Source organism: Chiloscyllium plagiosum, unplaced genomic scaffold (genome assembly GCF_037043375.1).
Source record: "Chiloscyllium plagiosum isolate Xiang-an unplaced genomic scaffold, Cpla_swu_hap1 HiC_scaffold_3, whole genome shotgun sequence".
Lineage (NCBI taxonomy): Eukaryota > Metazoa > Chordata > Chondrichthyes > Orectolobiformes > Hemiscylliidae > Chiloscyllium > Chiloscyllium plagiosum.
This window is the reverse complement of record NW_028270141.1, coordinates 133,549,898-133,564,220: the sequence shown is the minus strand read 5'-3', so window position 1 is coordinate 133,564,220 and position 14,323 is coordinate 133,549,898. Positions and strand designations below refer to the sequence as shown.

General features: G+C 45.4%; 1 protein-coding gene across 3 annotated transcripts in view; it reads right to left on the bottom strand.

Annotated features, from left to right (window-relative positions):
* The window catches only part of mrpl33 (mitochondrial ribosomal protein L33), a 40,558-nt gene extending 28,721 nt beyond the window's left edge, over positions 1-11,837 (bottom strand). Inside the window, exon 1 of one of the 3 annotated variants that reach the window (XM_043687235.2) lies at positions 11,785-11,837. In XM_043687235.2, coding sequence (XP_043543170.1) covers positions 11,785-11,806 — 22 coding nt within the window. In that variant the 5' untranslated portion in view covers positions 11,807-11,837. Of the gene's footprint in view, positions 1-4,418; positions 4,441-7,520; positions 7,616-11,784 lie in introns of those variants that run through there. The other 2 variants (XM_087983543.1, XM_087983542.1) reach the window with 2 other exon arrangements.
* Between the last annotated feature and the right edge of the window lie 2,486 nt (positions 11,838-14,323).

The window sequence follows — 14,323 nt, the reverse complement described above, 5'->3', positions numbered from 1 at the left end:
GCTATGCATTCACAACTTCCTTTGATCTTCCCCTTCCTGAAGCTGAATGATCTGTGCTCAGCAAAGAACTTGGCATTTATTCCTTTGTAACCCCACCTCAATTAAGTTTGGGCAGGATATGACACTGATCTGCTTTCTGTTGTGTACAGCTGCATGCCCGCTTTTTTGAACAGAAGTCCTCTGCCCACCACACAGACCCTTTCAACCACCTCCAATACTCACCCTGAATCTGGACCCCTCCCTCTGGCCATTTACGTGCATGCGATCTTTTCACTGAGAACTGCCAACGTGACACCAGTTGGCTTAATCTCTCTGCTCCCCTCATCCACTCTAATCTCTCTCCCTCCAAGCTTGCTGCACTTTGTTTTCTCTCAGGTACAACCCTGAATCTGTTATCATACTTGCTGATAAGGATGGTGACCTTTACCTCACAGATGGGGGCGTGCCAACTCTCAGACACTTCCTATACCAATAACCAACAAAACAAATGGCATTTACAAAATACCCTGCAAGGACAGTAACAAACACTACATTGGACAGACAGGCAGAAAACCAGCCACCAGGATACACGAACACCAACTAGCCACCAAAAGACATGACCAGCTATCACTAGCATCCTTACACAGAGACGAAGAAAGGCACCACTTCGACTGGGACAACACATCCATCCTAGGACAGGCTAAACAGAAACACGCATGGGAATTCCTAGAGGCATGGCATTCAAACTGGAACTCCATCAATAAACACTTCAATTTGGACCCCATTTACCAGCCTCTGAGAAAAAGAACCGGAAATGATAGGACCCATCTTAACAGATCAAGACACATAAATAGAAAGCAGGACAGAAAACCAGCACTTCACCAGAGGTTAATGATGATGTTACCTAGCATGATGATGAAATGTCGGAAAACAAATCTTCCAGAACAGCGAGCAAATGTACAACCTGAATTCCTACCTCCCCCTGAACTACAAGTCCACTGTTGAATATCATGCTGTCATTGAACTCATCTCTTCTGGAGATCTCCCCTCCATTGATTTCCATCTCAGTTTCTCCCCTCCCGAAAAGCCACCTGAACAGTCTCCTTCCACTACACCCCTCCTCCACCTGCCTGAGCTCGTTCTCACTTTGAACAAAGTTTCCTTTAATTTATTTAATTTTCTCCAAGTCTAAAGGTGTGGCTATGGATACCTGCATAAATCCCAGCTATGCCTGTCTCTTTGTAAAGTCTATGGAGCATTCCTTGTTTCAATCCTATTCTGGCCCCCATCCACACTCTTTCTCTGAGATATGATGATGTCTTCAGGGGGGTTTCCGGATCTCATCCAGAATTGGAAAGACTAATCAGTTTTGCTTCCAGTTTCCAATCTTCTCACCCCTTCACCTGGTCCATCTTGGACTCTTCTCTTCCTTTCCTTAACTTCCCTGTTTCCTTTTCCAGAGATAGATTGTTTAACAAATATCCATTACAAACCCACTGACGCCCACAGTTACTCTGGCAAGGGTCTTCCTCACACTCCACTTCCATTTCATTCTCCCAGTTCCTCCGTCTCCTCAGCAACAGTTCCACTGATGGTGCCTTCCATTGGGCAGCATCCAACAATACCTCCTTTGTCCTCAATCAAGATTTTCAAACCACCCCCCCCCCCCCCCCCCCCCCCACCTGATCAACCACTCCAACCCATCTCGTACACTTCTGCTGTGAACCCTTCACTGCTTCCCAGAACAATAATATGATATCCCTTGTCCACACATTCCACTCCACCACTCTGCACATCATCCTCTGCCATTTCCACCATCTCCAGTTGGATGGCACCACAAAACATATATTGCAGTATGATGTAGGGGAAGTAGACCATGCAGCCCATCAAGTCCACTCTGTCATTCAATGAGACCATGACTCATCTGTTGGTCCTCAATTTCACTTAACCGCTTTGTCCCCATAACCCTTGATCAGATTAAATATTTCTCTATGTCAAGCCTTGAATATATTTAATGACCCAGCCTCAACAGCCCTCTGTGGTAAAGAGATCACTACTCTCAGGGAAGAAATTCCTCACCCTGATTCTGAGACGATGCCCCTGGTCCTAGACTCTCCCACAAGGGGAAACAATCTTGCCATATCTACCCTGTCAAGTCCCCAAAGAATATTGTATGTTTTAGTATGGTTGTCCCTCATTCTTCTAAGCTCCACAGAGTACAGATCTCATAAGACAGCCCCTCCATAATGGGTGTCAGCCCAGTGAACCTTGCTGGTACTGCTTCCAATGCCAGTATTTTTTTTTCTTAGATGAGGGACCAAAAACCTTTCCCAGTATTCCATCTGTGGTCTGACTACTGTCTTTTATAGTTTCAGCAAAACCTCCACTTTTACACATAAGGGAAGGCAATGATGTAGGGGTATTATCACCAGACTATTAGTCCAGGGACCCAGGCTCAAAACCAGCCATGTCAGGTGATTGAAATTGAATTAAATAAAGACCAGGGTTGAATTTTCTAATGAAACGTTGCCAATTGTTAGTAAACCAGATGGGTTTTTCCAATGTCTGGCATAGATGTGACTCCGGATCCTCAGCAATGTGATGGACTTTCAACTATTCGCTAGCCAATTAGAGCTGGGCAATAAATACTGAACTGCCTCATGAATGAATAAAAAAAACAAACTCCATTTCCTTTGAAATAAAGGCCAACATTCCATCTGCCTTTCTTATTATGAGCTGAAATTGGATGCTAGTTTTTTGTGATTCATGGGCATTGCAAGTGTACATCTAAATGCTAGTAAAATATTGGGAGGGTTTCTATCTCTACCACACTACAGGCATTATGTTTCAGATTCCCACAACCAGATATCCTAAATTAATCCAGTCCCATTTGCCAGCACTTGGCATATCCCTCTAAACCTCTATGCGTGTACTCATTCAGATACTTTTTAAATGGTATAATTGTACCAGCTTCCACCACTTCCTCTGGCAGCTCGTTCCATACATGCACCACCCTCTGAGAAAAAACTGCCCCTTAGATCCCTTTTAAATCTTACCCCTTTCACCCTAAACCAATGCCCCCTAGCTCTGGACTCCCCAAATCCAGGGAAAAGACCTTGTCTATTTACTCTATCTATGCTCCTCATGATTTTATAAACCTTTATAAAAGGTCAACCTCAGCCCCTGACGTTCCGGAGAAAACAGCCCCAGCCGATTCAGCCTCTCCTAAAAGCCCAAACCCTCCAACCCTGGCAACATCCTTGTAAACCTTTTCTGAACACTTTCAAGTTTCACAACATCCTTCTTATAGAAGCCCAAGTAATCCTCCAAAAGCTAGTACTTCCAAATAAATCTGTTGGACTATAACCTGGTGTTGTGTGATTTTTAACTTCTTCCCACAGAAGGGAGACCAGAATTGTACACAATATTCCAATCGTCTGCTTCAGCCAAAGTAAACCCAGTATATCCAATTGTTTTTCATAAGTAAGACCCTCCAGCCCAATCAACTTCCTGGTAAATCTCCTCTGGACCCTCCAAAGTGCAATCACATCCCTTCTATAAAAGGTAAATTCCAGAACTAGGAGCAGTAAAATAACTGTATAAAAGGTTGGTCCGGCCAGAGCTAGAATATTGTGTGTAGTTCTGTAACTTACTCTATGCCATGGCTAATAAAAGCAAGTGTTTTTAACAGACTTTGAGGGAATGGCATGTTGTTGTGCAAAGGACAGGTTAATAAGTGACTGACTGGAAGAACCTGAACACTTCACTAGAGAGTCCGCCATTTCTGTTTTTCAGCAGCAGCAGCAACAGCTCAGAGGGCAGGAGCTTGGACCAGGGGCCTGTCGTGAGCGGTGAATCACTGATTTGAGCTTTTACATTTGACATCAGAGAGCAGAGGTTTCTGGGAAAAGAGGGACTTTTTTTAAAAATTTCCGTCCAGCTATATAAGGGGACTATCAGGGATGGCAGTGCAGAGAAAGGAATGTTCCTCCTGCATGATGTTTGAGGTGAGGGATGCCATTAGTGTCCCATCCAAATACATCTGCAGGAAGTGCACCCAACTCTCGCTCCTCCAAGACCGTGTTAGGGAACAGGAGCGGGAGCTAGATAAACTTCGGATCATTCGGGAGGCAGTGGCTGTGATTGCTAAGAGTTAGAGGGAAGTAGTTATTCCTAGGCACGACGAAAGCTGGGTGACTGTTCGAAGGAGGGAAAAACAGTCAGTGCAAGGATCCCTGTGGTCGTTCCCCTGAAAAACATGTATACCATTTTGGATACTGTTGAGGGGGACGACTTACCAGGGGTATGCAGTGGGGCCCAGGTCTCTGGCACAGGGTCTGTCCCTGTTGCGCAGAAGGGAAGGAGGGGAGTGTTAGTCATTGAGGACTCAATAGTTAGAGGCTCAGATAGAAGGCTTGTTGGGAACGAACGAGACTCACGGTTCATGTGTTGCCTCCCAGGTGCCAGGGTCTGTGATGTCTCGGATCGTGTCTTTGGGGTCCTGAAGGGATAGGGTGACCAGCCCGAAGTCGTGGTCCATGTAGGTACCAACAACATAGGTAGAAAGAGGGATAGGGTTGTAATGCAGGATTTCAGGGATCTAGGGTGGAAGGTGAGAGCTAAAATAAATAGAGTTGTTATCTCTGGTTTGTTACCTATGCCACATGATAGCGAGGAGAAAGTGAGGACTGCAGATGCTGGAGACCAGAGTTGAAAAATGTGGTGCTGGAAAACACAGCAGGCCAGGCAGCATCAGAGGAGCAGGAGAATCGACGTTTCAGGCATAAGCCTGAAGAAGGGCTTATGCCCGAAACGTCAGTTCTCCTGCTCCTCGGATGCTGCCTGGCCTGCTGTGTTTTTCCAGCACCACATTTTTCAACACATGATAGCGAGGCAAAGAATAGGGAGAGATATCCGCTGAACATGTGGCTGCAGGGATGGTGCAGGAGGGAGGGTTTCAGGTACTTAGATAAATGAGGCTCATTCTGGGGAAGATGGGACCTCTACAAACAGGAGTCTTCACTTGAACTAGAGAGGTGCTAATATTCTGGGTGGGAAATTTGCTGGTGCTATTTGGGTGGGTTTAAACTAGCTCAGCAGGGGGATGGGAACCTGAGCTGTAGTTCCAGTGCACAGGAGGATGAGTGTAGGGAGGGCATGGACAGGATTTCACCATCACAGGAATGTGTTGGCAAACAGCAAGCTGCTTGAAGTGTCTCTACTTCAATGACAGAAGTATCCGAAATAAGGTAGGGTGAGCTTGCAGCATGGATAGGTACCTGGGACTTCGATGGTGTGGCCATTTCGGAGACATGGATAGAGCAGGGTGAGGAAAGAATCTTGCAGGTTCCAGGGTTTAGATCTTTCATTAAGAACAGGGAAGGTAGTAAAAGAGGGGGAGGTGTGGCCTTACTAGTCAAGGATAGTATAACGGTGGCTGAAAGAAGTTTTGACGAGTACTCGTCTACTGAGGTAGTGTGGGCAGAGGTTAGAAATAGGAGAGTCACACTGCTGGGAGTTTTTTTATAGGCCTCCGCAGAATTCCAGGGAGGAGGAGGAGAGGATTGGCAACATGATTCTGGGTAGGAGTGAAAGGAACAGGGTGGGTTATTATGGGGGATTTTAACTTCCCCAACATTGACTGGAAATGCTATAACTCAAATATATCAGATGGATCAGTTTTTGTCCAATCTGTGCAGGAGAGCTTCCTGACACACAAGAGGGGAGGGCCACACTGGATCTGGTGCTTGGTAATGAACCAGGCCAGGAGTTTGATTTAGTTGTAGGTGAGCACTTTGGACAGAGTGACTATAATTCAGTTATGTTTAATTTAGCGATGGAAACAGATAGGTGCATGCCACAGGGCAAGAGTTATCAATGGGGGCAAGGACAATTATAATGTGATTAGGCAAGACTTAGGATGTATAGAATGGGGTAGCAAAATGCAGGGAATGGGGACAATTGAAATATGAAGGTGGTTTAAGGAACAAATATTGCATGTCCTGGATAGGTATGTCCCTGTCAGGCAGGGAGGAAGTGATAAGGTGAGGGAACCGTGGTTTACTACAGAAATTGCAACTCTTGTTAGGCGGAAGGAGGCGGCTTATGTGACTATGAGACAAGATGATTGAGATGAGGCGATGGAGAGTTACAGATGAGCTAGGGAGGATTTAAAGAGACAGTTAAGAAGTGCAAAGAGAGAAAACTTTCTATAGGTATGTGAGGAATAAAAGGATGACTAGGGTAGCGAAAGGGTCAGTTAAAGACAGAAGTGGGAAGTTGTGTGTGGACGCTGTGGAGATCGGAGAGGTGCTAAACAAATATTTCTCATCGGTTTTCACTCAGGAAAAGAAGAATATTGTAGAGGAGAAGAATGAGATACGAAAACTTAGACTAGAAAGGATAGAGGTTAGTTACGAAGGAGTGAAAGCAGACAAGTACCCTGGGCCGGATGGGATTTATCCAATGATTCTCTGGGAAGCTAGGGAGGAGATGGCGGAGCCTTTGGCTTTGATCTTTGAGTCATTGTCTCCAGGTTTAGTACCAGAGCACTGGAGGATTGCAAATGTTGTGCCCTTGTTCAAGAAGGGCAATAGAGATGAGCTGAAAATGCGTTGCTGGAAAAGCGCAGCAGGTCAGGCAGCATCCAGGGAACAGGAGAATCGACGTTTCGGACATAAGCCCTTCTTCAGGAATGAGGAAAGTTTGTCCAGCAGGCTAAGATAAAAGGTAGGGAGGAGGGACTTGGAGGAGGGGTGTCGAAAATGTGATAGGTGGAAAGAGGTCAAGGTGAGGGTGATAGGTCAGACTGGGGTGGGGGCGGAGAGGTCGGGAAGAAGATTGCAGGTTAGGAAGGCGGTGCTGAATTCAATGGATTTGACTGAGACAAGGTGGGGGGAGGGGAAATAAGGAAACTGGTGAAATCCGAGTTCATCCCTTGTGGTTGGAGGGTTCCTAGGCGGAAGATGAGGCGCTCTTCCTCCAACTGTCGTATTGTTGTGGTCTGGCGATGGAGGAGTCCAAAGACCTGCATATCCTTGGTGGAGTGGGAGGGGGAGTTAAAGTGTTGAGCCACAGGGTGGTTGGGTTGGTTGGTCCGGGTGTCCCAGAGGTGTTCTCTGAAACGCTCCGCAAGTAGGCGGCCTGTCTCCCCAATATAGAGGAGGCCACATCGGGTGCAGAGGATGCAATAGATGATGTGTGTGGAGGTGCAGGTGAATCTGTGGCGGATATGAAAGTTTCCTTTGGGGCCTTGGAGGGAGGTGAGGGGGGAGGTGTGGGCGCAAAGTCTTGCACCTCCTGCGGTTGCAGGGGAAGGTGCCGGTAGTGGAGGTTGGGTTGGTGGGGGGTGTGGATCTGACAAGGGAGTCATGGAGGGAGAGATGACCCAGGTAAGTATAGACCAGTGAAACCTTACTTCTGCTTTAGGAAAAGTTTTGGAAAGAATTATAAGAGATAGGATTTATAATCATTTAGCAAGCAACAATTTGATTTCAGATAGTCAACATGGTTTCGTCAAGGGCAGGTCATGTCTCACAAACCTGAGTTTTTTGAGAAGGTGACCAAGCATGTAGATGAGGGTAAGGCAGTTGATGTGGTGTACATGGTCTTCAGTAAATCCTTTGATAAGCTTACACATGGGAGGCTGTTGGAGAAAATGCAGAGGCATGGGAGAGGGTGATTTAGCAGTTTGGATTAGAAGCTGGCTTTCTGTAAGAAGGCAGCGAGTGGTGGCTGATAGAAAATATTCAGTCTGGAGTCCGGTTACTAGTGGTGTGCCACAAGGATCTGTTTTGGGACCACTGCTATTTGTCATTTTTATTAATGACTTAGATCCAACCTTGGTGGATGGGTTAGTAAGTTTGCAGTCGGTGGAGTAGTGGACAATATGGAAGAACGTTGCAGGTTGCAGGGGGTCTTGGATAAACTGAAGAATTGGGCTAAGCGGTGGCAAATGGAGTTTATTGCAGCTAAATGCGAGGTGATGCACTTTGGGAAGAAAAGTAAGAAGGCAAAGGACTGCATCAATGGAAAGATGGTTGGTAGTGTGGATGTGCAGAGGGATCTTGGGAGTCCATGTACATAGATCCCTGAAAGTTGCCAGCCAGGTTGATAGTGCTGTTAAGGAGGCATACGGTGGGTTAGGTTTTATTTGTAGAGGGTATGAGTTCCAGAGCCATAATGTCATGCTGCAACTATACAAAACGCTAGTCTGGTCACACTTGGAATATTGTGTACAGTTCTGGTCACCCCATTACAGAAAGGATGTGGAAGCATTGGAAAAAGTGCAGAGGAGATTTACCAGAATGTTGTCTGGTCTGGAAGGAAGTTCTTATGAGGAAAGGCTGAGAGACTTTGACTGTTCTCATTGGAAAGAAGGCTAAGAGGGGATTTGATAGAAATGTACAAGATGATCAGCAGATTAGATAGGGTAGACCGTGAAAGTCTTTTTCCTAGGATGATGATGTCAGCTTGTACGAGGGGGCATAGCTACAAATTGAGGGGTGATAGAATTAAGACAGATGTCAGAGGCAGATTCTTTAGGCAGAGAGTGGTAAGGGCGTGGAATGCCCTGCCTGCCAATGCAATTAACTCAGCCACATTAGTGGCATTTAAACAACCCTTGGATAAGCACATGGATGATGATGGGATAGTGTAGGGGAACGAGCCGAGAACAGTTCACAGGTCGGCGCAACATCAAGGGCCGAAGGGCCTGTTCTGCCTGTATTGTTCTATGTTCTATGAAACACGTGCAAAAAGTGGGTGTAGTGGTCCAAGTTAAAAACGAAAGAGAGTTTCACCAAAAATTTCATGAGTTATTCAGGGATTATGCAAATTAAAATGAGAGTACCACATTCATCTGCGAGATGATGCTATTCAAAAAGGTGAAAGCTAATACTCTTCCTCAGTGAGAGACATAAAATGCAGATTGGGTGACGGTGTTGTGGAATACCTCAGGAATGACTCTGATTTCCCAGTTACTTGACATTTTAATAATCCTCCTTGCTCTCATGCTACCATTTCTGTCTTGGTCTTGCTGCAATGTTATAATGAAACAACTCAAGCTCAAGGATTAATACCTTATTTTCCACTTAGGCACGTTACAGCCTTTCATACTCACATCATGAATTCCACAACTTCAGACCAGTCTGAAATGGATTATCCCGAGACCATGGCCCCTTGTTCTCAACTCCTCCTCCTATCACTCCTTACTACTCTAGTCAGACTCTACTTCACTCCCTCTGTGCCAATCAACCTTAAATTTACTATCGAGTGATATTTAATAACTTTCAGAAAAGCCTTGCCTCAGTGAGAAAGAAAGGCTCTTTGAGAAGAATGCATCATCTGTAGCTAAATAAACAAGTTAAGAACATCAGAATATGCCCTGTACATAAAAAGGACATATCCAACCCAGCCAATCAGCAGTAAAGTGATGGAAGGTGTATATCTAGATAGATACTACTCTCGATCATCAGTAAGGTGATGGAAACTGTCATCAACATTGCTATCAAGCAACACCTGCTCACTTACACCCAGTTTGGGATCTGCCAGAACCACTCAGTTCCTGACTTTATTACAACTTTGGTTCAAACATGGATAAAAAAGCAGAATTTTGGAGTTGAGGTGAGTGACAGCCCTCGACAAGGCCACATTTGGCAGATGCAGTATCAAGGAGATGTAGCAAAATCAATGGGCATCATGGGGGTAAACTCTCTCCTGATTGGATGAATACCTGGCACACAGGAAAATGGTTGTGTTTGTTGGAAATCAGTATTCTCAGCTGCAGGTCATCTCTGCAGGGTAGTGGCCTGGGGCCTAACATCTTCAACTGCTTTGTGAATTTTCTTCCCTCCAGCACAAGGTGAGAAGTGGGGATGTTCGACGATAATTGCACAATGTCCAGCACCATTCACACATCCTCTGAGACTTAAGCAGTCCATGTTCAAATGCAACAAAATCTGGACAGTATCCAGGCTTGGGCTGACAAGTGGCAAGTAACATTCACATCATATAATGCCAGGCAATGACCATCTCCAACAGAGATAATCTAATCACCACCCCTTGATATTCAACAACTTTACCAGCATTGAATCTCCCATTATCAACAGTCCTGGAGTTACCATTAACCAGAAACTAAACTGGATTCACCAGATACAGTGGCTACAAGTGTAATACTGCAGTGAGTAACTCACCATCTGACTCCCCAAAGACTTGGTGCCATAAGGTACAAGTCAGAAATGTGATGGGATACTCCCCATTTGCATGGATGAGAGTAGTTCTAACAATACTCAAGAAGCTTGGCATCATCCAGGAAAAAGCAGTCCACTTGATTAGCACTGCATCCGCAAACTTTACACCATCCACCACCAATGCTCAGTAACAGCAGTCTGTACTATCTACAAGAAGCACTGCAGAAATTCACCAAAATATCCTCAGGCAGCACCTTCCCAATCCACGAGTACTTCCATCTAGAAGGACTAGAGCAACAGATACATGGGAACACCACCACCTGCAAGTTGGCTTCCAAGCCACTCACCATCCTGACTTGGAAACATATCGTTGTTCCTTCACTGTAGCTAGATCAAAACCCTGGAACTCCCTCACTAACGGCATTGTGGGCAACCTATAGCACGTTGACAGCAGCAGTTCAAGAAGGCAGTTCACCACCAGCTTCTCAAGGGTAACTAGTGATACGCAATAAATGCTGGCCAGCTAGTGATGCCCATGTCCCACAAGAAATTAAAGAAAAGAAACAAAGGTCAGAACATAAAGAAGTTACATAAAAAACTGCTTAGACATTTAATGAGGAAGCAGTTCAAAGAAGGTTCACTCAACTCATTGCTAGGATAAAGTGCTAACATTATGAAGGAAGCTACACCTAATCAACCATGATTTTACTGAATAGTGGAGCAGGCTTGATGGGTTGAATGTCTTACCCTGCTTCAATGTACAATGTTTCCAACAGGCACTGTCACAAAAATAAACTGAAACAAATAACAATTAAATTGAGTCCACTGTCACCAAACAATATATTAATGGGAGTGGTTTCACATCTCATTAGATAGTGTCAGGGCCTACTCAAGCTTTAAACTCAATTGCTACTGACACTCGCATCTCATTATACCCAACACTTCACTCCAGACATGCAATTCTCAAAACATATTGATTGTTCCGTAGAAATTACAAGACTTACTTACAAAAACTCATTAGATTACATAATATTCCTGATGACGTTCTTTCACAGGTATCCATTATTCTAGATATATAAACCATCTGAACCTCTCAATTAGATTCTAGTCTGTAACCATTCCCAGGTATCCATTCGATATATAAATCATCTAAATCTCTCATTTAGATTCTAGTCTGTAATCACTCCCAGGTATCCACTATTTTTGATATATAAATCATCTGAACCTCATTTAGATTCTAGTCTGTGATCACTCTCAGGTATCCATTATTATAGATTTATAAGCCATTTAAACCTCTCGATTAGATTCGAGTCTGTGGTCACTCCCAGGTATTATTCGGGCCGGTCCCGTCCACATTAATACCCAGCCAGTCGTATCGATGTTTATCATTTGCAAAGAGTGTCCCTTGCCCCCAGTCAGAAGGAGTTAAGGATGGATATATTTCAGTGACAGGCCCTGAGCTCTGCTCTGCTCTGGATTCTCTCACATTCACGGTGCGGCTGGGAGACAGGTCTGGCCGTTAGTGACATGTCCAACACCGACTGTTCAAATTAAACCCTCTGTGTCATTCCTAACGCCGCAGCTCGCTCCTTTAACCAAATAACAAGAAACTCACAATTCACTGTTGTCAGGAACATCTTCACTCTGCCTGGAGACCCATAGAAACACTTCCGGGTCACATCCTAAAACTCCTTCCGGGGCCCCAAACAATTTTTCTCATTATTTATTTTGCTTTAATTTTTTTGTGCACTGGCTTACGTATATAATTGATAATATTTATTTTAAAAGTTATTGATTTTTACTCATTGACCTCACCTGCGAAGTTGTTTCAAATGTGCAAGTAGTCAGCATCATCTCTAGAGATGGCCAAAGGTTGAGAGACATGAACTCTGTTTCTGTCTGCACTAAGATGCCAGACTTACTGAGTAGCTCCAGCATTTTCTGTTTTTGTCTTCAAATATTGCTCCACTGTTTTCCATTTTGCACATCGAAAATATTAACCCTTCATTGGCTGTTTACATGCAATTGCACTTTTTAGCAATTTGAAACTCACTGCTTCCACAAAAAGGCACTATATATTTCCACTTTTGTTTTCCAGAAGAGTCCCTGGATGTCCTGCATTTGAGCTAGACACAAACAGCATTGGTTCCTGTTCAGGAAGGATGACACTGAAGGTTTGAGGGTGGAGTGGATTTTCGGCTTAACGTACATCTTTCCAGCCCCTCCTTCCAGTTACCAGCCAGATTTATTCCTCCTGTTGACCTACAAGGTCATACCTACCACCTGTATTCAACTATTAGCACCTCACCACTCTGCCCCTCTCCTCAACCCTTCCTCCCCTCCTCTCGACCTGCAGCTCCCCCTACCTCCACCTCCATTCCTGGGTTATTTCCAAAATGTCGACTTCTTCACCTCCAGATGCTGCCTGGCTTGCTGTGCTTTTCCAGCATCCTGCTTGTTTAACCTAGAGAAGGGACCAGTGTGGCAATGTCCACCACAAGCTGTGTTAGCTCCCATGACTTGCCATTCTCCAGAGGCAAATGCAACTAGAAAATGGCTAGAACAAAGCCCAGGGTGGGCAATGAATGGATGAAAATACAGGCTTCACATTTGCTCAACATTAGGACATTGAAGAGGCTAATACGTGAAGCATGGGTTTGCAAACTCCAGTTACTTTTAATTCATAAACATTTCATTGTATATATGCTCTGCCTGCAGAGTGAACGTGATTATGCATTAAATGAGGTTCTAAGGCAGATGGCACTTTGCCATTGGTGCAAGTTAAAGCAACATAACTATTAGAACATAAGAAGTAGGAACAGGAGAGTAGGCAGCCTGCTCTGCCACTCAATAGGTTTGAGACTGATCTGACATTCCTCCCACTTCTTCCAGACAAAAGGAGTAGCCATGGGCACCCGCATGGGCTCCAGCTATACGTGTCTCTGTTGGTTATGTGGAACAGCCCATCTTCCGCAGTTACACCGGCACCATTCCCCACCTGTTCCTCCGCTACATTGATGACATTATTGGCGCGCCCCATGATCCCACATCATATTCACCAACACATTCCACCCTGACCTTAAGTTCACCTGGATCAACTGAGACACCTCCTTCCCCTTCCTGGACCTCTCCATCTCCATCAGTGGTAACCGATTCAACACTGACATTACAAAATTACAAGGGGCATGAATAGGATAAATAGACAAAGTCTTTTTCCTGGGGTCAGGGAGTCCAGAACTAGAGGCATAGGTTTAGGGTGAGAGGGGAAAGATATAAAAGAGACCTAAGGGGAAACGTTTTCACGCAGAGGGTGGTACGTGTATGGAATGAGCTGCCAGAGGATGTGGTGGAGGCTGGTACAATTGCAACATTTAAGAGGCATTTGGATGGGCATATGAATAGAAAGGGTTTGGAGAGATATGGGCCGGGTGCTGGCAGGTGGGACTAGTTTGGGTTGGGATATCTGGTCGGGATGGACGGGTTGGACCAAAGGGTCTGTTTCCATGCTGTACATCTCTATGACTCTATCACATCTTCTACAAACCCACCGACACCCACAGCTACCTGGACTACATCTCCTCCCACCCTGCCTCCTGTAAAAATGCTATCCCTTATTCCCAATTCCTCCACCTCCGCCGCATCTGCTCCAAGGAGGACCAGTTCCACCACAAAATACACCAGATAACTTCTTTCTTTAAAGACCGCAATTTCCCCTCCCATGTGGTTGATGATGCCCTCCAGCGCATCTCATACACTTCCTGCACCTCCGCCCTCGAACTCCACCCCTCCAACCGCAACAAGGACAGAACCCCTCTGGTCCTCACATTCCACCCCACCAACCTCCATATACATCGCATGATCCTTTGCCATTTCCACCACCACTAAAAGGACCCCACCACCAGAGATATATTTCCCTCCCAACCCCTATCTGCTTTCTGTAAAGACTGTTCCCTCTGCGATTCCCTTGTCAGGATCCCCGCCCCCCCCCCCGCCACACCAACCCACCCTCCCCTCCAGGCACCTTCCCCTGCCACCACAGGAATTGCAAATCCTGCATCCACACCTCCCACCTCACCACCGGGGAGACAGGACGTCCACTCGCAGAACGCTTCAGATAACATCTCTGGGACACCCGCACCAACCAACCCCACCGC